The sequence below is a fragment of the Maylandia zebra genome, linkage group LG1, assembly GCF_041146795.1.
Source record: "Maylandia zebra isolate NMK-2024a linkage group LG1, Mzebra_GT3a, whole genome shotgun sequence".
Classification (NCBI taxonomy): Eukaryota; Metazoa; Chordata; class Actinopteri; order Cichliformes; family Cichlidae; genus Maylandia; species Maylandia zebra.
The window spans coordinates 2,796,451-2,824,420 of NC_135167.1; the positions used below are offsets into that span (position 1 = coordinate 2,796,451).

Sequence of the window (27,970 nt, forward strand, 5' to 3'; positions counted from 1 at the left end):
TTAAACTTTTCTGGACTATTCTACCAACTAGAACATCACTGCTGTCAAAATAAAAGTCTTCTGTCATCTAAAATTATAGTTGGGACAGCACTTTCCAAAATAAATTCTTTTCCTCACTCTAAAAATCAGCCTTTACTGATCTTTATGACCAGTGTGCTGCAGTTATGTTTACTGTTCTCTACTTTATTTCTACTCTCTCTTTATTGAATAAAAGTGCTCCAGTAAAGTGAAAGTTAGAGATGTGATCAGTTTAAGCAATGACTGCAAACGGATCAGTGATCAAAGAACTGGAAGTAATCCCGACTGTTATTAAACGTGAAAACCGGCACGTAGCTTATCCTGAAGATATTAACATAAATCCATCGTTTAGTGTCGTGCTGTTACGTCACCGCCGATCCTCTGCAGTTTTATCCTGCAGCAATAACAACAGATGGTCCCGGGACGGCAGAGAGAGAGGAGGGAGAGGAGGCCCCTCGAGCTCTTTCTCTGATCCACTCAGTCTGATGGAGGTGAAGACGCGACCTGCCACAGTGCTAATCTGTTCCATTCACAGAGCAAGCAGTTTGCTGCACCTGCTGCTCATCCACAAACTCTGTGAGGAGAAGTTCTTGGACTCCACGCAGGAGCTGGATTCGTGCTTTTCTTGCAGGTCTGCACAACAAACTTTGTTTTTTCTTGCAGTGGAGCTCAAGGTCAGAATATCACTGCAGGGAAAACTCTGCTGAAACTTTGCATCTTGCTCTGCGTCCATGTTGCACTTCGAATCACTTTTCTCTTATCTGGGGGTTTTTGTTTTTGGTGCACGGCTCTGCAGCCTCGCTTCAGAGCAGGAGGCGTTTGCACAGTCTTGAGTTTCACTGAGAAACTGAAGCTGGCGGCTGCAGGCTCTGGTTACCTGTCTTGATAACCGTTGGCGTGACAGCAGAGAGGAGGACGGGACAAGGTTCAGAAGTTTTTATCGTCTGTGGATGTTGGCGGGGCGGGGTTCGGGACAGAGGTGAACAAACACAGCAGGATTTAAACAGCTGATCCTTTTTAGAGGAAACATTCAGAGCGAGGATCGTCAACCTCAGCGGGACCCAAACGAGACGCCTGTGAGCTCCCACCTGGGCTGGAACAACCCTGTGATGAAACCAAACACCCACCCGAAGCACCCTAGAGTCTGAGGGGTGGGGGGAGGGGGTCATGTATGTCCTGTGCACCCTGGCGGTTCTGACGCTCCACAACCTGATTAAGAACCGGAACAAACCGGAGCAAAGCCAGTCCACCGAGGCTGCGGGACTGGAAGGTCGTCGGAAGGATGGGGGCGCCGGCGACGGGTGCTGGGGGACGTCCGGGCCCCGGGATCGAGTGGATGGATCAATGAACCGCAGAGCTGAGGGGAGGAGGAGGCGAGGGGACATACGCAACCTCCCTAACGGCAGGAGGCATGTCCAGGTGAGGAGGAGGTCGGGTTCAGGCAGCGTGAGGTTTCAATTCTTGAAAATATTAAAACATAAAAACTTTAAAACAAGTTTGGGAAACGGGGGACTCACTCCTAATTTTAGAAGGAAATACAAACTTTTAGTTACTTTTAGTTACATTTTCGGTGAGTGTGAGTCTGCACTTATTAAGGATTGACCCCCTGATTTGATCTGAAGCGCGCTCGATCAGTAAAGCTCTGAGTGTAAAGCTGAACCCTTGTTTACCAAACGGGTGACGTGCAGCCTGAGAGACTTCACAAAAATGAGCATCAGGATCTTTGCAAAGGTCTTTAAAGTATTTTTATTTGACTGATTATTGTTTTTAGACTGATTTGTTTACATGTAGAAATATTTTTACTTCATTTCAGTATCGTTGGCCTCACTTCAGCTGGACCATCAGGTGCACTGGACCATTTGTAGCCTGAAGCTTTTACACCTTTAATTTGGTCAAATTACTTATACAATAGATTATAACACTGCGTTTAAACAAGTAAATCTTTTTTAAATTATGATTTTGTTTCCATGAAAACGTGATCAGTCTATTTTTAAATCAAAGAAGTAAATGTTGTTAAAACTGTAACCGTGATGATCACAGCAGCAGTTATGAGAGCTCGGTGTGTTTTTTGTCCTCGACGTTTCGGTGTTTGTGAAATCTGCTTTGGTGATTTATTATTATTATTATTTTTAATTTGTATTTTATTAGTGAACAAGCTGCTCTTATTTTGAAAAGTCAGCCACTGCTAACCAGTTAGAGGTTAAACATTTGAAATCCACTGAGGAGAACATGATGCACAGGATGCTTGAATCTAACGCGACTTCATTTGTGAGTGCCGGTGTTGTGCCAAAAAAAGGTCGTCTACCAAAAACTGACTGCTTGTATTTAAACTGCTATAAATAACTGGTTGGACTATAATATGTGAAACATATGTCAAATGTATCCCTCATGAATGATATCAAGTCATTTTGAGCCACAAACAACATTCCTGTAACAAAGTAGAAGCTGGATCAGTTTTTGGCAGTCACTTATTTATATGCTTTATTTATCCAGTTAAAAAATATCTTGTTGTTATTAAAAATTTGTTTTTTTAAGAGTAATCTGCCCAAGAGGACAGCTGACAGTGCAACAAATATACCAACAGTTATGTAAACATATTTTAAGTGGACAAGAAGGACTGGATTAGTTACAATGTAAGTAACACAGTTATAAAGAGAAACGGGTCATTTTTAAATGTTATATTCAACCCCTTTGTGAACCTGTTCACTGAAGTCTATTTACAAACACATGTTAAGATATTACACATAAAAAACACACAAACATTGGAAATCACTGTTTGACACAACACCGGCTCGGAGGCCCTGCAGGCACCAAAATGGAACGAGTCCTTTCTTTGAAGCGTCAGGTCTCGCTCATCTTTGCATTTCCTGATTAATCCTGCAAACAGTAAAACAGACATGGCTCAAACCCCACAGAGGGATTATACAACACTAACACTGCTAAAGTACGAGTTAGACTCCCGGCCGACTGTTTGGTGAGGACTTCAGTTTTCGTAATGAGCGACTCGTTGCACACGTACACAAACTGAAGGCGCTGACACACATTCACAGACGGGACTGTTGTGATTTCTGTGGAGTGACTTTCACTTACAGCGGGGCGATTTCATTTTCCAATCCTTTATTGTTCAATAATCATAAAGTTGTGATTCAGCAGTTTTTACCTGAACTTGCTGACGGACTGAGGAATGTTTACAGCTGCACAGTAAAAGTTATCATATCTGACTGCAGCAGTAAAATGTCACTAAATGTTAAACTTTACGGGAGTTCTGTTGTTAGGCAAAGGTGAGTCTGCTCTCTGATTGGCTTAAAAATCACCTGTCTGATACGAGAGGTCAGCTCAGCAGGGTTTACGCGGTCAGTGACTCAGACTTGGTGGAGCTCTGATACAAACGCAGATAACACTTGATTGTGGAAAAAGCCATTAAATGATAGCAGGGCAAACTTTTACTGCGGAGTTTATTTTGTGATGGACCGATGTGACGCATGTTTGGGTCTCATTGTCAGATTTGTGGTGTTGTGCGGTTTCTGTGAAGTTTGCTGCTATAAAAACTATAAGTGCACTTGTTTTACACTCAGGTCAGCTGGTGTGAAATATTTCACAGGTGATCAACCTGTGAGTTCACATTTATGTGTCGGCTGTCAGAAACGGCGCCACCTGCTGGTCGTGTAAACTGATTGCACTTGTGTAGACGGAGGTGAATGATGAGCTCGGGATGAACAGATGTGGAGTCTGAGCTGGAGGACGGACTGTAAGGATGATCTCAGGTTTCACTTCAGCTTCTTTGTCCCACCCTCGGGAGGCGCTAGAGAACATGGAGCAAATATGTGACTTGAACTGCCTGTGAACATGCGAACTGTGTGCGTTTATTTTAGTCCCCCTGCTTTACTGTAAGTAATAATTAACCCCAGGAGGCATATTTGTATAGTCTGAATGCAGGGACAGGCGGGCACAGTGTTGTTCAGATATGGTCACTTTTTAAATGTTTTCCCTGTAACTCTCTAACACTCTGAACATGATGAAAACCTGCATCAACAGTAGCCGCTGGGACCCATCAGAGGCTTCATGCTTCCAGTTAAATCTGATGTTTGTTTGTTTGTTTGTCACAGGACATTCGATCGCATGATATAAATGTCTGAAATCCTCTGCCTCCTTATAGAGAGACGGCATTCAGGGTCGAGCGCGTTGGTCACATCAGTTATGTAACCAAATATTCATCAGCATCCTCTGATGGTATAATCTGTGAGCTCCCGTCCTGCAGGACAGGACAAGCTTCGTTTTCCCAGAAGTTTGTATAACATATTCTGCAAAGTTCCCCAAAGATTATACTTTATGAAAGGCACAAACAGGATGTGTAATGTGTTAGTGGAATAAAAAAAGTAAAGATTTTACAGTTTAAGATGCGAATGACTTGAACAAAAACAAAAAAACAACCTAATTTGATATCAGTTAGACAAACGTCATCAAATACATTTAATAAAAGAAACTTAAAAGCATGATTTTTTTTTTTTCTTTCTTAATTTTGATTGGGTCCTTGAGCTGAAACCCTCACCTTCCCCTCACGTAAAGCCAACCTTGTGCATTGTGGAGTCCTCGCATCTTAACTGTAAACTTCACGTCCCCACAATCTGAGTAATACGAGTACACACAGTGCTGAATATTTGAGGTGGGGGAGGAGCAGCCGCTCTCGCTTCAGTGGAGGCTGAAATATTCATCCGCTGCTGGGATGGAGCGAGGAGGAGGAGGGGCTACAGGAGGTGTGATGCTGCTGTGCTGTTGCTAAGGAAACGGAGGGAGGAAGCTGTGTGTGTGTGTGTGTGTGTGTGTGTGTGTGTGTGTGTGTGTGTGTGTGGTTAGGGGGGTTGGTGGGTGTCTTTGACTCTGATCCTGCTGCTGTGTGTCGGCGCGAAGCTGCAGCAGTCTGGGCGATGCGGCGATGATGATGTGGACGGAGAGGCCGCAGGGAGGTAAGAGCCGGGCGGATGGTGCAGAGAGGGAGGTGGGGAGGGATGGAGGCGCTGCAGGAGGAGGCGGACATGTTGAGCAGACATGGAGGTCTGGCTGTAACCTGATGCAGAGCAGACGCTCGTGTTTCATGACCTGAATACGAGCCGTCGGTGGCACAAAGCTTCATCCTCATTCATCTGGTTCCTCTCCTCCTCCTCGCTTTCACGCCGTTTTATCTCGCCACAAACCTCTTCCTGTCCATGGAGAGTTTACCAAGGGACCCGTAGATTGTCCTAATTGAAGCGCACGTCTGCTTTCACGCATTGTGTCCTTGCAGCATGTGTAGGCGGAGCCACTGCCAGGTATTTTTAGCCTCTTCATAATGACTTCAGCAGTTTGTAAAAATAAGTGGGTCAAAAACGTGAAGCGTCTGTGGGACGGAGCAGGTGCGAGCGTCCTGATGATGATGTCACTCATTTATCTGCCTGTTGTCTGAAGCTTTATTTAATCCCGTTTAGACACCTGTGAGCTGAAACAGCAGCTAAGGTTGTGCAGGGAGTCTGCCTCTGCTTGCAGAGAACATCCAGATGTTTCCTGCTGTTGTTCAGCTTGCTGCCTGGAACAGATAAACGCTCTTATTTTGTTTGTTCTGCTCTTTTCTGAGAGCTCACAGATGCAGATGAACAGGGACTCAAAGGGCTGCGTTTAGATGCCAAAACAAAGCAGGTTGGATACAGATGTCTTTATCATGCCATCCTCTTTGTGAGACATGAAAAATTATTTCAGGGCATCAAAGATGTTGTTGTTGTTTTCAGTTGTAGGAAATGGTAAGATTATTTGAGAGGTTATAGTCTGAACTTTGACCCTGCAGTTTTGCTCTGTGGGGCAGACTGGCTCTAAAGATGAGTGTGTGCAGCCAACGGAGAACAAGCTGAACAGACGTCCCCATCAGCAGCGTAAAATTCCCCACACAGCTAACCACAGTGAACACAGGTTAACATGGTGTTGTTAAATGTCGGGTTCCCTTTTAGCTGCTTCAGCTTCAGGTTTGAAAAAATGAAAGATGTACTTCCTGTGTAGAATGTGTGTTTGTGGGGTAGCGATGATGATGATGAATGATAATGAGATCTGAGTCTGAGTACAGGGAGAGAAACGTAAAGATTTGACCCAGTTTGGAGGAGGCGGCTCTTAAAGTCTCTCCAGGAGGTAAACGGAGCAGGATGCTCACTTTGTTACTGTGACACTGAAGAGAAGCCGAGGATGCCATCCTTCTCCTTCATGCTTATTTCTTTCTAAGGATGTAAACGTTTGCAGCATAAGAGGATAGAAAGTAATTCAGAGGTTACAGTTGACAGAAACTGTATCTGCACGGTGAAATCTGAGGGTTAAATTACAGGTTTATCATTTTTTGTCTCCGTTATGACAGGATCAGTGTAAAAGCTGAGAAACGTGAAGATTTTCTTTCTGCTTTTGTCCAGTTTAATTACAAACTTTTTTAAAATCACGTCTGAATCTTAGATTAAGGATTTTTATTTCCCGTCTAATTCGGTTCACTGTGAATTTGTTTTTTTAGAGCCAAAAGTGAACGTGAGGTATCAGCCGATGAGGGAACGTTCACATTTTAAGAAGGTGCCTTGGTTAACATAACCATAAAGTGGCATTAGCCTAAGGTTATATTAGCACATTGTGGTTAAAGTAAGGTTAATAGTGTGTGTGTGCGTGCGTGCATGCGTGCGCTCATTGTGATAACTGGCAGTGTGAGAGGTGAACGTGAGCTCTGCTGTGTGCAGGGAAAAATGTGTCAGCAGCTGTCAGCATTAATAAAGCTTTGATATACTGTGCGTGCGTGCGTGCGTGCGTGCGTGCGTGCGTGCGCGCACACGCGCTAATCTGCACTTTCACCATATATTGCATGAGTCAGCAGCTCCAGCCGTGTAATTCCTTCCTAACTTGTAGGTTTGAAATATCAGCTCCACACACCAGGCAGCTGGAACATCTGTCTGTACGTGCTCTGCTGCTCTCTGTGAGCGGGAAAGCGTCGGCCTGGCTGCTGTCAGGAAACGGAGCTGTGGCCGGCTCTGGATTGGTCAGCCGCACGCCGGGATGAGTAAAACGCTCTCGGCCTAAGTGCTCGTTTATCGACCGCGTTTCCGCTCCGAGCGTCTCCTGCTGGCCTTTGTCCTGCAGTTTAACTTCATGTGTCCGAACATATGCTCCTGCCCAGATGGTTTCCATGTTCTTTTTGTTTTGTGTCTTTTCTATTCTTGGCGTTGATTTCTGGTTCGTGATCGCCTCTCTCTCCTCAGTCTTCACTTGGCTCGATTTACCTTCGAAAGGATCCTGTGATCATCAGCCTCTGTTTTCTCCGGACTTTCAGGCCTCTTCGTGCTGCTGAGCCTCTCTGTGACGATCAGCTGTGGTCCTGCTAACGTTCACGTCTCCTTTGGTTGCATGTTGTGGGTTCAGAGAACCATTACCAAATCTAAATGCCACAGTCCAAATCCCCTTCATACGGTTTACCTGCTCAAATGATGAAGAAATAACAAAAGCAATGAAGCCCACCTGTGCAGGTTTTTGGGATCCTGCCCAGCTTTCTTTTGTGTAATGCCCTCAAATTAAAGCGGATAATCTGCACTGCGAGCCCACGTATCTGTAACTTAAATATATTTTTAGCAGTTTTACTCTGATGACCTTCCAGAGATGGGATTTGTGTCTGGCTGGAATCGATCCAGCGGCCTTTTGCTTTCCAAGAAGGTGTGCTAGCCGCTGCCAAAATATTATTTTTTAATATTGTACATAATTGTAATAAAGATCTGTTAGTGATACCAGGTGTATCTAACCTTCCCCATGGTAGAATTAATCCATCACAGTGACCTTGGGCTATGAACGGATTACTGAGCAGGGTCAGAGGACCTGTGGACTACAGCAAGGGGTCCTGTAGAGTCTGTGCTGGAGACGGCAGGTAGTTTGTAGTTTAAGTGGACTTGAGTCCATTGAGTGGATGAAGTTTCTCCTGATAATGTTCGTCATCTCTTCATTCCTTGTAAGCAGACAATGTCGTCCACTCGATACTGAATCCAGCTGGATCCACATTAGTTTGTTTTCTTTAAACTTTTCCTTTCGATGCATTTGTGGTGAAAAAGAATGGAAAAAGCTCGGCTATAACGTTCATGTAGAACTTTATGTTTAACTGCAGGATTCTCAATCAGGTAATAATCACAGAACCGGTTTGTGAGGTGGAGGCAAACCTGTGGTGTAAAATTTCTCCTGGAAGTTTAACGTAAACGAGCTGAGGTGTGATTGGTGCTAACGACGTGTGAGTCGCGGTCACTCGAGGGTTAACGAGGCCATCTGCTCTCAGGATTAACAGATTACGCTCACGCTTGGCTCATCCTGACCAGAGAGACTCCCGATCAGCTGTTCTGGGATCAGCTGCTGGTAATCCTGAGGTGATGTGGCGGTGAGGCTGTAGGTGGGTTAACTGACCGCCGTGCAGCAGGAAGCTCTGACCACCTGTCTCACATGTCCCACCTGAGACTGCGGCCGGTCGCTGGTGCAGAGTGAATGGGTGACTGGGACCAGCTGTGCGGAGTGGCAGCATGCTGGGCTGGGTGGGAATGCTGATCAACAAGAGCTGGCTGGACCGACAGCGCTACGTCCAGCCTTCAGAGAGAAGAGCTCGCTGTGGACCGGAGGCTGTTAGAGAGGGAGGCTGTCGGCTGATTGGTGGAGTGCTGCAGGTGAGACGGGACGGGACACCGACGGGCTGTGATGTCGAGGTCTGAACTGAGAATGCTAATGTAAGCAACTTAGCTTAAGCCTCAGGATGTTACCTAAACGAGTCAGCCAGGTGTGTGTTCGTCGTGTGTCGGCATCGCTGATATTTCCAGGAAGGATTCACTCAAAGACGTTTCCTGCTCGGCTCTGTGGAAGTTGCCAGGTGTGTTTCTGCTTTAGTGGTCATGACCCACTACACGTGCTCATTAGTCTTTTCTGGTGTTCATCCTGTACTGACGTCCGGATCGGCTGCTATCCGGCAAAGATGAAGTAAACTGACGTCACAGCTGCTGTTGTTAGCCACCTTTTCTGCTCGTCGTGCAGATTCTCGATTCTTGTCGCTGCAGCTGGATCGACGACACGAGTGCACGGCTGTCGGATTTTACTGCAATTCAGTGATCATTAAAGAAGTTTGGAGATTCACAGATCAGTGTTTCAACAGTTTGAAAAGATGAGACTTTGTGGAAAACTCCCTGCAATTTCTGTACTTCCTGTTTCTGATGAATCCTCATCCTATATCAGCACTGATATAGATTTTGTCTGAGTGGCGACACCTACTGTTCAGGAGAATACTGCAGCTGTAACAGCAAGCATAAATGGAGGTGGCTGTGCGATGGCGGCAGGTTTAGTCAGACCTTCAGTATTGGGTTAGTTTGGTTACTTTGGAGTTTTCCACAACTTTTCAGTGGTTGGTGCCACTTGTGAACCCAAATACGCCACGAGTCACGCCACGCTGGTGAAGACTCAGGTGGGTGGTGATTGGTGACACAATGAGAGTCTCCACCTGTTGTTACAACCAGGTACTACAGCCAACCGGCAACTGCCGTCTGTTTGGCTCTCACACATAAACAGACGATTAAAGTCCGCCTACCTGCTGCCGTTTCTTGAAACGTCTGGTTTTAATCCCAAAAAGTTGATTCTGTTCATCTGGACGTAGCGTTTCAGAAACGTTTCGTCACTCATCCAAGCGACTTCTTCAGATTCAGTTTCACAGTTTTGAGATATTCCTTGCCTGCATGGTTGCTCCTGCATCAAGACGTCTGGTTTTAACGTGTGTAATATTAAATAATATTTGCAAAGTTGTTTCACATAAACGTTCGTATCTACTAAAGCAGGAACGATGGAGCGTTTGATGGAGAGGCTCTGATGGTGAAGTGGCAACTAAAGCGCTTAACATGTGGAAACGATGTGTGAGAAACGTTATGTGAAAGTGTTTGGCTCATAACCTGTTGGGTCAAACAAAAGGGGGTGGGGCTTATCTCAACCAGCCACCAGAGGGCGCTGTAGTGTAATCCATCCATCAAGAATAAACTTCAGCAGCAGAAGCTGCTCTTTTTATCTTCACATCTTCTTGTTTTTAACCTTTCTGTTTGTCCCTCTGTGCTTCCAGCCGGTCCAGCGGTCCAGCGCTCTGGTCAACCCGGCGGTCATGTTCGGCACACGAAAGACCTGGGACCTCGGCCACGCCCCCTGCCTGCAGGATCTCTGGAAGAAAGACCTCTCATTGGATGGTGAGTCAGCCGCCTACCTCGGGAAAGAAACAGCAGCGTGGCTGCATATTTTCTGTGTGTGTGGAGGAGAGGTGAGTCATACCTGTGTGTATGATTGAAGCTCGGCGGTCAGAGGGATCCTGGGACTGTCAGTGGGGGGGACAGGTGAGCTGAAACCGTCACGTTTGCTTTATTGACTGCTGCTCGCTGTGTTTTTCTCAGCTGCTCGTTTCTCAGCGCGAGTCCCCGGAGAGCTGGATCAGGTTAACAAACACTGCAGCTATTGTCTCGCCTGTTCACTCGTCAGACTTTCATTCTGCCCCCTCAGCCACAGCCGTGTGTTTAAAGAGGCTCAGGGCTCCAGGTTTGTTTGAACGAGGGTTTAGGCGATTACAGGAAAGGGCAAACCTGCAGTTATTTTCATAATGTTGGTAAAACTTGTGTCTGAAACTTCAAGTTTCAGTTTATTGTGAGTGAAACCGGGTGAGCAGGTGGAAAAAGCTGAGGTAAGCTGCTTCACATTCCTGCTGCATAAAAACTTAAATGTCCTCTGGATTAAAATTAATATCAGCTTAAAACTTTTCATTCTACCTGCTCGCAAGTTTCATCACGTCCTTGGCACTGCTGCAAGAAAGTTTGGTGAATGACTTTTGAGTCATTATTGAACTGCTTAAAATAAGTGTGTGTGTGTGTGTGTGTGTGTGTGTGTGTGTGTGTGTGTGTGTGTGTGTGTGTGTGTGTACATTTCCTGCACTCTTCTGAATTGTTATGCACCATTTTGATTTGTATCCCTGCTGAGTCGACACATCCAGGCGCTTCATTCGTCTGTCGCCTCCTCTTTGTGATTTGCTGACTTGAGTGTAATGAGTTGATCATTTGCTCTGATATCGGGGCGATTTTCAGTCCTTTGTTCGGGGAATCTCAAATGAAGAAATATTCTGCACACAGCATACGTCACATATTTAAGACGTGCACATCTGAGCTCATTGAGACTTTAGAAGCCACTTCTTTTAAATTAGAGTTTTCTGTTTCATGGTTTGTGCAGTGCTTTCACTTTTAAAACTTTGAGAATCTTCATAAATTACTTTGGTGTCTGGGTTCTCCCTTAGAGATGTTACTCCTGCAGTTCAGTTGGTTGTTCTGAATGGGATGCTTCACGAGTGCCTCCTAGATGAGGTGTTTAACTGGCAGGAGACCTCAGGGCAGATCTATATCTTGGCTGGTCTGGGAACGCTTCAGTGTCCCTGCTGGAAAGCTGGAGGAGGTGGTGGTGGCTGAGGGGAGGCAGGTCTGGGCATCTCCACCCCTGAAAGCGTAAAAATGGATGGATGGATTTCTGTTGTTGTTTTTTTTAAGGCTGGCTATGAAGACAGGGGAGGTATCATGTAAAGCACATCATACTTTTTTGGGGAGGGAGGCATTTTTACTTTAATGAGTCAGTAACTTCACCTTTTGTCATCTATTGAAAGATAAACCTGCAGTTTTTTCTCTCTCTGAAAGTCCCAAGGAAAGGAATCTCCTGGTGATGAAACTCTCTCCCCGGAGTTTCATTTGGACTGTGGGTTCCTCCTGTGGTGGAAATGCAGGTTGTCTGTTGCCAAACAACAAAGGCTTTAAACAAAGTGGTGACGAGCCGCCGTCTGTGAAATTCAGGGTGGATACTGACGTGGATTTGCTTACTGTGCAATGTCCTCTTCAAGGTCTCCATTAAAACTCTTTTGATTATTTAGCCAGAACAAAACTGGTCAGTGGGATCTTCTTTGCTGAAACGCTTTATAGAGGCTGAGGGATATTGAGGTGAAGGCAGTGACGCTGCAGTATTTCCCTGTCAAACTGGGTCATACTCAAAATCGCAACCAAGTGATGAAATATGAAAGTGTAACTGGAGGCCGGAGGAATGCGGACTGTCAGACATGTAATTTTCTAACACGTCAGCAGCGTGTTGGACCTGTGAGCTGAGGTTTCAGCATTTTTTTTTTCTTCCATGTGTAAACATTTACTGTGATGCAGGAAAAGCAAACGCGCAGTACTTCTGTGTAATCCTGTTTTCTAATCCGTCATTATTTGGTTTAAAGCAGGTTTTCTGCTCAGTTTGAGTCCACGATGCAGCTCTGAATGTTAAACTTGGACAAGAAAACACAAAAACAATGTCTGAAGGTCGGCGAACAGCTGACTTACAGAAGATAAGATTTAAACGGTTTTATGGGCCCTTTGTTCACCTGGAGCAAAAGCACAAATAAGAAAAACAATTCAAACAAAATCAGGGAAAAGAGACGAATAGCTCGAGACTTTAGTTTCTGTTGTTTTCTATTGTAATATTGGGCGTCACACTGACCGTCAGTGCCCAATATTGCAATAAAGGAATACACAGTTTCAAATCAAATCAAATCAAATCACTTTTATTGTCACATCACATGTGCAGGCACACTGGCACAGCACATGCGAGTGAAATTCTTGTGTGCGAGCCCCACAAGCAACAGAGATGTGCAAACACAACAACACAAACGAGCAAAATACAAGAATGGCCAACCTGAAACTAATAAATATATGTACAATATATAATAGTGTATGCATTTCTGGATGTGTATACTAAATATTTTTGTGTGTGTGTGTGTGTGTGTGTGTGTGTGTGTGTGTGTGTGCACATATTTACAAATTAAATAGTAAAAAAAAATAATAATAAAATATATAAAATATACAGAGTTGAATATGTGCAAAACAAGTGGCATTTATATACAGTGTGGAGTGCATAATGTTTCACAGCACACTTGTTTTCATGTCTGCCAGCTGGAGTCATGTGAGTGATGAGTGCCATTATATTGTCAGATGGAGGCGGTTTGAACATAGCTTTGCTTTGCAGTGAGCTCGGTTTTACTTCCTCACAAACGACGTTTGGTTAACACACCACGGGCATATTGTACGAGGTGTTGCAGAATAAGCAGAAATCTTCTGTGTCTTTCATTAAATAAGCGGCACATAACTTAGTTGTTTAACTCAACCGTCTAGATGTGTGAAATTCTCATCCCTGAGGAGCGGCCAAGTCAAGGTGTGACTAAGGGTTCTCACAAAGATGGAAAAACGGGTTTGTGTGTATGTTTGTGTACCTGTTTAAACATATTTGTGGGGACCAACAGTCCTGTCCTCACAAGTTTTAAGGCATTTTTGAGGCTCAAAATGTGGTTTTACTTTCAGGGTTACACTAGGTTATGGTTAGGTTACGGCTGAGGGTTAGCGTTAGTGTTAGGCATTTGTTTTTGAGGGTTAGGAAAGCATTCTCCCCATTAGATGTCCTCACTAAGATATGAAAACGTGTGTGTGTGTGTGCGCGCACAGAGAGCGGATTGTTCTCAGGTTGATAAGATTTGAGGCCTCACACACTTAAAGAAACTTGTGGCGACGTGTACACACACACACACACACCCCTCTGTGAGCAGGTTAATGTGTCAGTGGCTGTTATCAGTAGTTATCTGGTTGGACTGGTTTCCATGGAGCTGCAGGTTTACTCAGGAGGAGAACGGGAGCTGAGAGAGAGGAGCTCAGCTTGTTTCTCGCTGTGACCTCAATAATCACTGATCACTTACAATCTGCTTATAGATTACCTTACACCCACTCAGAAGGTGCTTTCTTCTGAGCTTATCAAGGTGGGCCCATAGTTTAATTTCACAATGAGGTTTTAACACGTGAACTTTAACAATCGAGCCATTGTTAGATTTTTCCACGTTCAGTCGGAGGATCCGTGTCTTCTTCTTTTGGAAGATGCACTTTTAATTTTAACTTTAAAAACATTACTAAATGGAAATGATGCTGAGTAACACGTGACGTCGTATAACTAAGCTGTGTCTCCCGTGTCTCCGCAGCGAGCTCAGTGGACTTCCTGATGAGTGATGGTGAAGACGACGGCTCCTTCCTTTCTCTGCCAAGCACCGCCTTCTCGCAGCGCCCCTCTCTGACCGCCGAGCTCAGTGAAACGAGCGCGACCAGCCAGCAGCTGATTATCCAGGTAAACGACCAGCACAGACAATCGACTAATCAGGAGACTTAAAACGACCGTAAAAGCATGAACTGAGGCTCGACTGAGCGCGCTCACTTCATGCTGCACGGCGGCATGTCTGCAGCGACGGCGCTGACTCGCAGCTGACATCAGCAGAAAGTGACAATGTTCAGCTGACCGAGCCTCTGTCTGTTTACGCCTCGGGGACGCTTCCTGCCGTCCTGCTCGTCACATCTGTGACACGACTGCTGACGCTCTGAGTGTTGTTGCTCCGTCAGGTGACGTTGGCGACACGCAAACGTTTGCAACAGACTGACGAATGAGGGCTGGAGGCCCAGACTATAAAAGATGTTCACTTTTATTCTTTGTCTTCCACCTGTCAGATTTCTGGTTTCCCTCGTTTATTGTCCGTCCATCATTCCCTCCGTTTTTGTTTTTCATGCCGTCTTCATCTGCAGAGGGTCACCTGGTCGTGCTGGTGGACTCCTGCCAACGTAAAAACCTTCACTGTCCTTGTTGCTCGCTGTAGATTCTTCTTCTTTTGTATTTTTCTGTAGCGTTTCCCTTTTTGTCTCTGACAGGCAGAGGTCGTAGTGACCGTGTAGACGTTGTTGTGAGCTTCTAGAATCAGTTGCACAGCCTGGATAATTGTTGCCGCTGATTGATTTGTGCTTCTCGTGTGTTTTCAGACCCTACAGGACAAAGTTTGCGAGTTTCAGGCTCGACTTCACTCTGAAGAAGTAGCCCGCCACCTGCTGGTCCAGCAGCTGCAGCAAAGTGTCAAAGAGAAGACGGGTGGAGGCGTTAAGACGCTACAGGAGGAGCAGACGTCAGAGACGCCCAACGGTCAGTGTTTGTAGAAAGACGATTCCATTCGATGCGACTGATCTTTCATTTTATTCCAAGATGGCAGGCCCTGCAGTCCTCTGCAGTGACGTAAACGCGTCTGTGTGTTTGTAGGTGTGAGGGTGGTGCAGCCCAGTGACCCTGCGGATCGTCTCAGCTGTCCAGAGGAAGAGCAGCTCGTTACTCGGCTGCGCACACAGGTACGTCTGCAGGAAACCCGCCGATCAAACAAGGCAGGCCTGACACTTCCCACAATGCTTTAGGGGGACACAAACATACGATATCAGCTAGCTTGTAGTCGTGAGTAACACGACGGTCTGCAGCTCTGATATTTGTTTAGAAGCTCCTGTTTGCAGGATTTGGTGGTGTTACAGACAGCTGTTAGTGAATCTGCTGCAATACTGAACACATGAACATGAATATTCAGGCGAAGGATCTTTAAGTTCTAATAGTTTATTCTGATCAGCGATGAGATTATTCTCAGGACAGTAAATCCAAAGCTGTGTGTTTCTGTGTGTTCAGACTCTGAACACTCGAAGGTGTGTAACTGAATATTTCTTTGTGTTTTCTTTGCTGTCGGGCTGACATCTGCACGTTGGCGTCAAACGTAAAGCGAGTCAGAAACGTTGACAGATTTGTTACATCAACAAAACGAAGCTGCCGGTCCGATCTGCAGCTTCATGCTCAGCGACACGTCACGGTGCAAACGCAAAGATCCCAACTATCGAATCAGTGTGGTGACATTCAGCAGAAAGCTGATCCGAATGCGATCTGCAGCTGAGCCGGCGCGTTTTGAAATGGACATGTTTAACTGAGACGTGCAAGATATAAAAACAGGGTTAAAAGTTTGTTTTTTACCTTTTTAATGATGTTCTTTGGCATCTGCAGGTGGAGGAGCTGGAGGAGAAGCTGTTGGATCAGACCCAGGAGGTGGAGAGACTTCGCTCTGAACTGGTGAGACCCTGCTGGACCATGTTGGACCATGTTCCTCAAAAACGCATGCGTCTTTGTTCTGTGTGGGGACACTTGCATGCTATAGTCGTAGGACCCACATCTTAAACTTTAACCTGACTCAAAACCTGAAGCTCGTCTGAAGGCTGTTCCAAAACGAGGGCTGGATGCAGTTTCCCTGTTGCTCCTGTTTGACAAAAACGACTCATTTTCAGTAAAATGTCCCAGTTTTGCAACAAAAGTGTTTGACTTTATGCAACAACATCCTGACTTTGGAAAAAATGTTCCTGCTTTGCAGAACAAATGTCCTCATTGTCCAGCCAGGAAAAGTGAGACAGCACTCGGTCATGTGGTCATGATGTTATCGATTAATGGGAAATTTCCCCTCCTGATTTATTTATTTATTTATTTTAAAACTCTCCAACATTCAGGAGAATGTTTACTTCATACGTCTCAGTAAATGGAAGTGGAGCTTAATGAGAGAAACACTTTCCTAATAAAACAACTCAATAAGTGGTCAGCTTTAGAAGAAGGTCGGGTTTCACGTACAGGAAAAATGTTTTTCACTTGTTTCAAATCACTTTTATTGATTGCCAGGTTAATGCGTCCCTCCTGAGGACTCTGCAGTGCTGCAGACATGCAAACATCAAACAAACGTCCTACTACACAGCACCAGTTTCATTTTGCCCAAAAACAGTGGCCACAAACACATGACTTTATTTTTCACATTTTTACACCATTTCAAATTTTGCCAGGAGGCTGGGCTGGCCTTTGTGAGGACCCTAATGTGCAGCTGTGTTAAATGTTGGTACACTCTGACAGATTTTAAGGTGTTTGTGTGTCTTTGTGTCCTTTAGGGGGCGACAGACCTGGAGAAGCAGCTGGAGCTGCTGGTGGTGGAGAATGAGCGTCTGAAGCAGGAGCTGAAGTCATGCAGGAGCTCAAAGCTTCAGAAGCTCGATGCTGCCGCAGAGACCTGCAGCCACTGCCCCCACAGCCAGGTAACGTGCATGTGCGCGGGCTCGCTCAGCAGCCTGCTCCAGGTGTGCTGACTAGTTTAAACTCCTCTCTGTGTGCTGCAGGATGCGGAGGCCCTGCAGAGGGAGGTGTCCCGCTGGGAGACCCAGGCCCGGCAGAGGGAGCGGCGGCTAGCTGAGCTGGAGAGAGAGCTGCTGGAGAAAAGCTCCAGGACGGAGGCCCTCCAACGGCAGCTGGACGACTCCACCCGGCAGCTGGACGACAGCCGCAGGCAGCTGGAGGAGTCGAGGCGGAGGCAGGGGGAGGCTGAGCAGAAACTCACCCTCCGGCTGCAGGAGTGCGAGGAGGAGCTCGCCAGACAGGCAGCGACGCCCCCCAGAGTCAAAGTGAGGATGCTGGTCAGGTTGAAGGAGATTAGATTCATGCCTTCAGTTTTTCAGGAGTTCCATTAGATCTGAAGTAGCTGAGTAACTCTACCATGAGAATGCAGCATCGTCTTGGGTGGAAACTAAATCTAATCGGCTCTAATTGTTTGGTGTTCCTCAGTATGTGACGCAGACGGTGGAGGTGGAGTCGGCGGACTCTCAGAAAGCTGTGGCCGAGTTGCAGGTGAAGAACAACGCCCTGCAGGAGCAGCTTTCCGCGCAGAGGCAGCTGCTGCGAGAGCTCGAGACGCAGCTGCACGAGTCGCAGAGGACCTGCGCTCAGCTCAGGACGCAGGTAAGTTCACCTGCAGCCGCACGTCAGCTCGTCCGGTTACCGTAGAGGCTCCAGAAGTGCTGCATGACCCAACCTGCAGAAGCCAGCTTTGCCTTTTCCTCGTCTTCCTCTTTAATGTCACCGGCAGCTCTATGAACGTGAAAGAGGAGACGAGCTGGAGAGGAGCTACGAGCAGAAGTCGTTTTTGTTCAGTGCTTTTCTAACTACGCATAGATGATGTTGGGTCAGAATAAATCATTTTGATGTGAACCAGACGTTTTCTTCACCTGTGGTGTGGTGAGGCAGGTGATGAGGTTCTCCTATGAGCAGACCTCAGATCAGCCAGTTTCCAGGTTAACCCCTACGCTTCACCTTTTCCTCTCCGCATGCATCCGGTTGCAGCTCCTTGCAGATCGAGGCCGTCTGTGCGGCCTCCTGTCCAAGGCCGGCGGCCGGCGCAACAGCGAGGTGGTTCGCAGGTTATCGAAGGTTGGCCACCCAGTCCTTTTCCCCGCTTACCCCGTGACATCATTAATGTTCAGAGAACAGAGGTCACAGCGAGCGACCGCCCCTGACCGAGAGCGCCGGCACTGAAGCTGCCAGATAAACCAGACACGTCAGCCACTGACGCCATCGTTTGTTACGATGCAAAGACACGATACACAAGTTTTATTAAAACATGATTACATGAGGGCAAAACGGCTGTGCAACGATGTGATGGCAGAAATAAAGATCTTGTTTAATTGGATAAAAATTTAAATATGAAGACAAAGTGTGTGTGTGTGTGTGTGTGTGTGTGTGTGTGTGTGTGTGTCAGCTTATGAGAGTTTCTCAAATCTGTGGTTTGAACTGGTTTAACTGGGACGCTTCAGAGCCTCAGACCCTGTGTGATCACCCAGTGTGTGATTTTTAAACCATCCCAGTAACTGTCCCAGTGCTCCCTGGTTATTGCAGGCTGTGTTCACATTAAAATACAAAGCTTTTATTTTGGTTGTTCTAGTTTAGCATAAAGAAAGCGTTAGCCCAGCTCCAGGTATCAGCCAACCTGGCGAGCAGCTGCTGGATGAACCATTAGTCATCAGTGTGAAGAAGCCTTCCCGTATGTTCCTGTTCCACCTGTGTGATACACCTGTGTGTTCTCCTGTGACACTAGCTTTTGTGTTAGCTGTTCGCTTTGACAGTGTGTTAAAAAAAAAATTTACTAACTGCTGCTTAGCTAACCGATGTTAGCTGATGTTTGCTGGTGATCCTGAAGGTTTTTTTCTCCTCGCTGCATTTGAAGCGTCACTAAAGTCTGAGATGTTTCCGTGGTCTTGTTAGCTTTGTGATCAGCTGTGTCTGGTACAGCTGATGTAATGTTATTCTGAATATAACTTTAATTAAACATGAAAACAGTCTGCTAATGGAAGTTATCCTCTAAGAAATTCCATGTTTGAAATGTAAAATTAAATTCTGAGTTCTTGTGAATCCAATAATTTTAGCTGTAAATGTGAAATTATATTTAAAATTTGAGTTTCCAAGTAACATCTGTAAGTCATTTTAGTCCAATCCTAATTAAAGATGCCTACAGTTTATTTTTCACTAGCAAAAACATTCATTTCTTATTAGTGAAACTGTAGATCTGTAATTAATGTATTTATATTTTGAAATAACTAAATGTAATTTGGCCTTTTTGTAATTTATGTTGATATTATCTGCAGCAGTATCAACATTTCACATAATGTTTAACGTTATGGAAACAAGTCAAACTTGAATCGGGGATATTTAAAAGTTTTCCGTGAGGCTCGTCGTACAGATGAACGCAAAGGCAGAAACTCGATGATGTGCTCGGGTGTGTATTCTGACACTGGCCTCCACCTGTGTGCATCCGCCCTCCAGATCCTGGTCTATGAAGGAGAGATGGAGCGAGCTCAGGGTCAGCTGGAGGCGGAGATGCAGAACCTGGAGGAGGAGAAGAACCGTGTCATCGAGGAGGCGTTCATCCGAGCCGAGAGCGAGATGAAGGCCGTCCACGAGAACCTCGCAGGTCAGACGCAGTTTCCTGTTGGTCTGAACCGCAGACTGTGTATATGGACTCTGTGACCATTCCCATGTTGTGTGTATCCATCACAGAGACGCAGGTATCCTGTGTTCTTGGTAACATCCAAATAAAATCACTCAGACATCTTGGAGAGTCTGTTAGCACAGTAACCTCACTGCAGCCATATTGGTCACCTGAAGACATTAAAAATGCTCCAACAGCACAAACATGGTCCAGTTCAGGGACTCTGGTTAGTTGAGGTGAAGTCAGCAGAAAGCTACACAGGCCACACCCCTAATAATGCAAATTTTAATGCAGGCGACTTACCAGGCATTATAAAGGAGGAAATCATCTGCAGAGACCGAACAGTTTGTGTATCCGGCTGTAAACACGTTTATTTCTGCTGCAAAGTTTTAACTTGGGAGTCTATAGGGACCGACTCACTGCTGCCTCTGCTGGATGTTGGAGGAACTGCAGGTCTTGATGCTTCCTCGTTAGCTTCATTTGTTGTTGTTGTTGTTGTTGTTGTTGTTTACAGGTGTGCGTATGAACCTGCTGAGCCTGCAGCCGGCCCTCAGGACTCTCACCTCGGACTACAACTGTCTGAAGAGGCAGGTACAGGACTTCCCCTTCATGCTGGACAAAGCAATCACGGAGGCCAAGCAGGAGGTGAGTCAGAGCCCCGCCCTCATGGTTACGCTCAGAGATGGGTCGAGTCAAGACGCCCTTTAAATGGGAAAAAAAAAAACTATAAGTGTTAATTCATACAAATGATTTTGCAGTCATTTTATAAATATTGTGTGTGTGTGTGTGTGTGTGTGTGTGTGTGTGTGTGTGTGTGTGTGTGTGTGTGTGTGTGTGTGTGTGTGTGTGTGTGTGTGTGTGTGTGTGTGTGTGTCTCAGATCTGCCAGGTGATCAGTGAGGTGAGCAGCACCAACCAGGAGCTGCTGCGTAAATACAAGCGAGAGATGAACCTGAGGAAGAAATGCCACAACGAGCTGGTTCGACTCAAAGGTCTGAAACAAGCTTCGTGTTTTCTGTCCGAACGTTTCATAGCTCCCGCTCTCACCTGCTCGCTCACACACCTGATCACAGATTTTAATACTTTAGTAAAACAAAAATCTTCTATTAAAGAGCTTTAAAGAATCACATATTAGTCTGCAACATGGAGCATATTGCTGCATTTTATTTTGAAGGAGGTGAGAACCTGCTTTTCCTTGTTTCCTGTCATGTCTTACTGACGAGCTCATACCAAAAACTTAAGCATCAGGCTACTCAAAACATCAAACACAGGTACAGAGGGGCAGCCAATCAGAATAAAGTTGGCATAAAGAGGGCGGAGCTCTAAATCGGCTTGTTTCAGATGGAGAATGAACTCCGCGGAGGATAAAGGATTATTTTGAGCCATGATTCATGCAAAGCTGCTCTGGTAGAGACCGATAATCTCACCTGTGCAGATGCAGGAAATGATCTCGTCTGTTTGGTCAGAACAAAATGTTCTAAATTCACCGTGCTGCTGTGTTTGGTCTCCAAGGTAACATCCGTGTGTTCTGTCGCGTCCGGCCGGTCAGTCAGGAGGAGCAGGACTCCGCCGATGCCAAAACCATGCTGAGCTTCGACTCGGACGACGACGCCATCCTCTACCTCTCTAACAAGGGCAAGGTCATGACCTTTGAGCTGGATAAAGTCTTCCCCCCTCACGCCACGCAGGAAGAGGTGAGCGTCCTCGGAACGTTTAGATTGTTGAACTTCAAAATAATGAAGCCCGAAACGACCTCCAGGTCAGAGGCTCGTCTTGTGAGCAGATACCCCATCGGTCATGATTTTTGTGGTCATTGTGAATAAAGGTGTGCGTCTCATCTGCTGGTTCTCTCTGATTGGCTCATCAGGTGTTTCAGGAGGTTCAGGCTCTGATCACTTCCTGTATTGACGGCTATAACGTCTGCATCTTCGCCTACGGGCAGACCGGCTCCGGGAAAACCTACACCATGGAGGTAGGACATTTATCCGCTCAGAAAAGCTCAGTTTTTGCTCCAATAACAAGACACAAATTCAAATGTAAGTAAAATTTAATCGAGATGTCGCTGAATACACCTGTAAACTCCGCCTCCTCTGCCTGTGGACCTTCAGGGTGTCACTGATAACCCCGGCATTAACCAGCGTGCTCTGCGGCTGCTGTTCTCCGAGGTATCGGAAAAAGCTCCAGACTGGGACTATAAGATCACCGTCAGCATGGTGGAAATCTACAACGAGACGCTGCGGTGAGGAGAGAGCTGTCCCGTCTGAGGGCCTCTGACCCTGTAGACTGATGATGGCTTCATTTACATGTAAACTACAGTGTTTGTGTTTACAGCGATGAGGAAACATGAGGATGTGTTTCAGGGTTTGAAGTGTGGAGGTCTGTTATCACAGGTTTTACTCCCGCCTCCTCGTATGGGAGCAGCTGCAGAGCAGTTATGTAAAGCTGGACCACTCCATCTGTCCAGCTGTTGTGTAACAAAACATCTGTGCAAAGAGTCAGAGCTCAACATCTGGCGAAAGGTTTTCTTGGCAGAAACATTCAGAGCTCTGAAGGTCAGATTAAACTCAGATTATCAGACTGAACAACACGAAACAGAAAAACGCAGAAATGGGAGAAAGGCTTCACGAGCTGCAGTTGGTGAAAGGTTAAAGATTTGTTTCATGCTGCAAATTACGGATCTCTTCAGACCCCTGAGGGCCCCTGAGTTCTGTTTTAATCAGCCTTCGTTGTTGCACTCAAGCCCTGAGTCGAAACCTGCAGGCACTCAAACGCCTCTGTTGCCTTCAGGGACCTGCTCGGGGAGAATCCGTCTGACAAGCTCGACATAAAGATGAATCCCGACGGCAGCGGCCAACTCTACGTCCCCAGACTGACCGAGATCACGGTGCAGAGTCCTGAGGACATCAACAAGGTGAGGACTTCCTGCTTGTCCTTTAGTGTAACATGCCTGATGATCATTTGTCTTCCTGTGATGATGGATGACGGCTTGTGTTTTAAATGTAAAAAAACAAACAAACAAAAACAACAATCAACTTTTGTGGATTTTTTTTTTTACTGTTTGCAAACATGTGGATCTAAAATTCATCTTGCACAGGAATGATGTGTTTAGCTCCCAGCGGCTCATGGTTACTCTGTTTACCTGTCTGCAGGTGTTTGAGTTGGGTCACGTCAACAGAGCGACAGCCTGCACCAACCTGAACGAGCACAGCTCGCGGTCACACGCTCTGCTCATCATCACGGTGTCTGGATTCAACACAGCCACTGGCAACCGCACGCTAGGTACACACACACACACACACACACACACACGCGTTTGTTAGGGTGTCTGTGTGAGGACTTGTGTTAATGCACAGTATTACCAGGACACCAAACCATAAACAGCCCTTAAAAGGTACCAGAGTGTGGATCAGATCAGCTGCCTCCTCTTTCTAAAAAGAAAAGCCTGACTTACCAAATATTTTGTCTTTTATAAAAAAATCATTTCCACATAAACTTTACTCTTCCTGTCCCAAAAATGTCTTATTTCAAAGATTATCTTTACAACATAGCTGTATTCCCCAAAACTTTCAATAAGGGGTCCAGATTTCATCAGTTTGCCCTCTGAAGAAACATCCTGGTTCGATTCAATGACTTTCCATGTGGTACTCACTCTGCTGTGCTCCGGTTTAGGGAAGCTGAACCTCGTGGACCTGGCGGGCTCGGAGCGGATCGGTAAGTCGGGGGCGGAGGGCAGTCGGCTCAGAGAAGCTCAGTGCATCAACAAATCCCTGTCGGCGCTTGGCGATGTCATCAACGCGCTGCGGAGCAAACACTCCCACGTCCCGTTCAGAAACTCGCGCCTCACGTACCTGCTGCAGGACTCGCTGAGTGGAGACAGCAAAACCCTGATGATGGTGCAGGTGAGTCCAGGAGCTGGCCAATAAAAGCAGCAACCTGAACAACCCCACAGGGCTTTGATGAAGGTGACGACTTCCTGTTTATCATCATCAGGTCTCTCCGTTGCCCAGCAACATGAGCGAGTCGGTCTGCTCGCTAAAGTTCGCTCAGAGGGTTCGCAGCGTCGAGCTGAGCTCCTCGTCCTCCAGGAAACACGAGAACTCGTCCACGTCATCCTCGCCCACCCACGACAGCATTGAGGTAAAGACGTATTTCTTCTTCTTTGGTTTATTCACGATCAGCTGTTGAATAAGGGCGGGGTTAACGGTGTGATGTAGGGTAGAAATAATTGGTTTTATGAGACAATTAACAAAAGTTACCTTTGACCTCTCTCTAGCTGGACTCCCCCCCGGTGACCCCGGTCCCTCTCCCCATCTCTCGGGCCAGCAGCGCCGGCTCCACCCTCTCCTCCGCCTCCAGAACTCCCAGCAGCTCCCGCAGGAGGTCCCAGTCGCAGCTCTCCACAGGTACACTGCGCTCAGAGGTCACATGATTAATTGGGATTGTTGCTAATAAATTATTTCAGCTGTAAGCTCAGTGTTGTAGTTTTAGCAGCAGCTCGGCTCTGTGAGGACGGCTGCTTCCCGTCTGAACTGAACCCTGCTTCTTCCTGAAGTGCCCCAGAGCGGCTTTGCATGATTCAGAGTTTAAAATAATCCTTATTTGTCTTACACTGAGCCTTGGTGCAGCTCATCCCCTTCTGCCTGAAGAAGGCTGTTTAGCCCCTCCCCTTTTGAGCTTTTGACTTTCTACTGATTGGCTCTATTTTTTTATTTTTTATTTTTTTTACTGATGGTTTGAAAAACCATCTGTCTGAGATGACCATATGAGGATATCTTCTTTATGACATCACACAGTGCCAAGAGTTACAACAAAACATTTTTTTTTTTTTTTTTTAACACTGAGCAACCTTCATGCCATTTTTCTGCAGTGCATTGTGGGAAATGTAGGGCGCTGGTGCCTGAGCAGGGGAACAGCGGCAGCGTAAATAATAATAATGATGATAACTCCTGAACATCGCAGGTCTGAGCTGTAAGAGTGGAGGAGGAATTTTCCAGGAACGCCCGCTGTCAGTCTGTCCTCCTCCTTCTTCTTCTGTGTCCTCATTCTGTGGTCTGATTGGTTGGTTTGCAGACAGACAGGTAGACAGAGCCAGCCCATTGGTGGGGGACGGTGGGCAGGTAGGTGGGGGTGTATTCTGATTGGTGGACAGCTTGGCATGGAAGCTCTCAGCATGGCATGGTGCCCCCTCCCCCTGTCTCCTCCACCATCCATCTAATGCTCCTCACCTCTAACCACAGAGTGTGTGTGTGTGTGTGTGTGTGTGTGTGTGTGTGTGTGTGTGTCGCCTGTTCGGCTGCTGGAGTCTTGTATTATCACTCATCAGCTTCTTTTGGAATTCAAGTCACCAGAAATTTACACGTTTGAGGTTTCATCTCATCCCAGGACAGAGAGGTGCAGGACGAGTTGGATAAATTAAAGATGAGAAATGATTCTTACATTAACATCTGGGAATAATAAAGAAGGTAAACGATGAAGGCACTGAGTGCAAAAGCAGCTTAAACCTGCATCCTTTCTGATGACCTGCAGGGGGCGACTCCTCAGTTTGAAAAAGAAGTGCTTTGAAAATATGATTTGTATCCCAGGTAAATACTTTCCTGGTGAGTTTATGGCCTCGGTTGCTCCTTTCAGGTCTTATCAGGTGTTTAATTTTTAAAATAAAGTTGTCTTTAGTGTTCAGAAGGACGGACGATAAACCCCACGTGACGATCTCCAGTTTCAGTCAGGTCTGGTTACAAAAAGCCATTATGGAGACGTAAAAGCACTCAGAGGCTTCGGAAGCAGCTGGAAGGTTTTTTATTTTATTTTTATAAAGCATTTAGTCCTTAATGGAGCGAGGCCAGCAGTGTGATCCCGTCTCTAATCCTCCTCCTCTCTGTGCTGCTCTCAGATGAAACTGATAAAAACACCTGCAGCTTTTTTTATTTACTCATATTTCTGAATCTGCAGCAGCTAAAACCAAACGAGCCGCCTCTCTCTGTTACGGTCTCGTGACGTCCGACTGTTGGTGGGTGTTTGAGTGCGCTGGTGTCCGGATAAATCCCGTCCCTCCCCCTCGCTGCTCTGTGGCCTGGCTGAGCGTCCTCGCTGATGAGCAGAGGATTGTGGGATTGCTTCCTTCCTTCCATGTCTGCACTGATAAATCTGAAAACACTGTTTGTGTCAGTTTGATAGGAACACTTCTGGTTGTTGCTCGTTCACACTGCAGTCAGGCTCAGTCTGAGGTTTCAGCCTCGGTAGATCGACTGACTCCTGCTGGTTTTTCTGGGACCACGTTTGACAGAAATGCTCGGTGAGAGATCGTATTGATTACCAGAAGCTAATTGAACAAATGTGACATGAAGACTTGGCCTCAGAGTCGATCTTCAGGTAACGTTAGCAAAGGTGCTGCTGTTTCCTGTATTAGCAGCGACCCGATGACTGTGGAGTAAAATCCTCCATGTTTCTGTGTTTTTGGTTAGAACAGGAAGTGTTATCATGAGGTTCTTGAACCATGACTGTAAAAAGCATGAAATTGGCCAGATTTAACTCTTTAACTTTAATTGTACGTTTCATGTAGAAGTTGGAGGAAGCCAGTGTGCTGAGCAAAGATCACGTCTGTCGGTGTTCAAACGCAGACGTGATCTTTGCTCAGGACACACAACTTATCTTTAAAAACACACCTGAATGATTCTTTGACTTGAAGATTTCTGTGGTGTAGATGGAGACTCTGCTCTGAGCACCAGTAATAATTCTCATCTAAAAAGTTTCCAGACTAAATTCCTGGTAAAAACTGGGAGGTGGTTTAAAAAAATGTCAGCGGTACACAAGAGAAATATTTAAAGCCAGTTTGTTTTCTTCTGAGCAGAGGTTAGTAAGGGCAGCACAGGTGTCTGTTTTATTTGTGGTCCGTGCAGAGGCGTTAGAGGAGAGTCTGCAGGAGCTGTCGGGATGCTTTGTAAACTGCTGACGAAGTCGCTTCACAGTGTAAGAACTTTGTGATCAGCTCTAGAAAGAGCGAAATGAAGAGAAACAACATGTTTTCACATTTATTGTCAGTAGTGTGGACATGGTGAGTTAAAGGGTCACATGACTGCTGGCTGACGCTCTCGTTTCTCTGCAGGACGACTGAAGCTGACGGCCTGACGGACGCCGCGCCGTCGCTGCAGGGTGTCAGCCAGCACCCTGAGGCCTCTGCTGCTCTTCCTGGATTTATTTCCTTCTTAGCCAACGACAGGAGCGGCAAAAGCGATCAAAGACCGATGGAAACTTTACAGGACAGGACGGTCTTAAATCTGGACAGACTGTTATGAGACGATGGCCAAACGTCTGGACTGCTGTGACGTCTGATATGAGCTGACAGGACTCGCGCTCCTCCGTCGGGACTCAAAAAAATCCTTATTAACCCTGAAATCAGTATCTGCTCTCCAATCAGTATTTCTCATTGTTTCTTTGTTGCACTTTAAACTTTTAGATCATTTTCTAACCCGAACGTGGCTGATGATGTGCATAGATGCATAATGTGTTTGTATATTTATGTTTGACATGCTTTAATTTTTTTCTTTTGGAGAATACGGGCACATGAATTTTTCCGCTTTTGTTTTTTTTGTGATCCAAATTTAATTTTTTTTGTCTCCATCTGTTTTTAATCTTTTTTTCTCTGCACCGTGTTCGATGGAGGATTTTCAGGCTGAAACCTTAAAGTGTACTTTTTTTCTTCATAAAGTTTAGATAAATTTTAAGGTTTTTTTTCATGTGTGTTGTGTTCCCATCTGTAGTTTCTGGAGGCTTTCCTCCTTTATCCAATCAGGGTACTCCACTGATCCCAAGCTGTCCAATAGGACGTGAGCAATACGAGGAAATCTGTACGTCGCGTCTCAGTCTTCTGCTCCGGTGGACGTTCCTTTTATTTCAAACTTCCTTCAGCTTGAAGAACAAAAAGACTCGAATCGTATCTAAACTCATTTCTTCTCTGTGTGCTTCTGCTGTCGTCTCTTCACCTGTTTGGAGAAAACAAAAACCTCCAGGAAGCCACTGGTGACCTTTGACCTGAGACAGAACACGTGTAGCTGTTGACTTGGTGCGAAGTGGACTGTTAGCTGTAGCTGTAGTAAACAGGAATGCTTAGAAACGCGATGAGCTGCTGTGTGTTGACCTGATGATCAAACTCTGCTTGCTGTTTTTGTTTTGTAATTACTTTTTAATAAACGCTCCAGAACAAACGCACACGTCGGCACAGAGTTTGGCTCGACTGGAT

The 27,970-nt window shown here is 46.0% G+C and overlaps 1 protein-coding gene across 2 annotated transcripts; it reads left to right on the top strand.

The window, feature by feature from the left end:
• The first annotated feature begins 456 nt into the window (after positions 1–456).
• Positions 457–27,939, top strand: kifc3 (kinesin family member C3). 2 transcript variants are annotated; one of them, XM_004565770.6, is made up of 24 exons: positions 457–1,437; positions 10,130–10,250; positions 14,087–14,229; positions 14,679–14,714; positions 14,910–15,066; positions 15,181–15,266; positions 15,955–16,020; positions 16,875–17,018; positions 17,100–17,381; positions 17,542–17,715; positions 18,097–18,183; positions 19,573–19,720; positions 20,253–20,383; positions 20,618–20,729; positions 21,250–21,431; positions 21,605–21,709; positions 21,846–21,976; positions 22,525–22,648; positions 22,887–23,016; positions 23,407–23,636; positions 23,728–23,874; positions 24,011–24,140; positions 24,808–24,854; positions 26,837–27,939. In XM_004565770.6, the coding sequence occupies exons 1-24, from the start codon at positions 1,186–1,188 to the stop codon at positions 26,843–26,845; spliced, it is 3,174 nt and encodes a 1,057-aa protein (XP_004565827.1). In that variant the 5' UTR covers positions 457–1,185; the 3' UTR covers positions 26,846–27,939. The 2 variants fall into 2 exon arrangements, with proteins under 2 accessions (XP_004565827.1, XP_004565829.1); XM_004565772.6 differs by lacking the exon at positions 24,808–24,854 and having other exon boundaries at positions 459–1,437.
• The last annotated feature ends 31 nt before the right edge of the window (positions 27,940–27,970 follow it).

Coding starts and splice junctions, on each gene's coding strand:
- kifc3 (XM_004565770.6), top strand. CDS start 1,186: ATGTATGTCCTGTGCACCCTGGCGGTTCTGACGCTCCACAACCTGATT. Junction 20,730..21,249: donor CGAGCTGGTTCGACTCAAAG/GTCTGAAACAAG, acceptor TTGGTCTCCAAG/GTAACATCCGTGTGTTCTGT. Junction 23,637..23,727: donor AAACCCTGATGATGGTGCAG/GTGAGTCCAGGA, acceptor TATCATCATCAG/GTCTCTCCGTTGCCCAGCAA.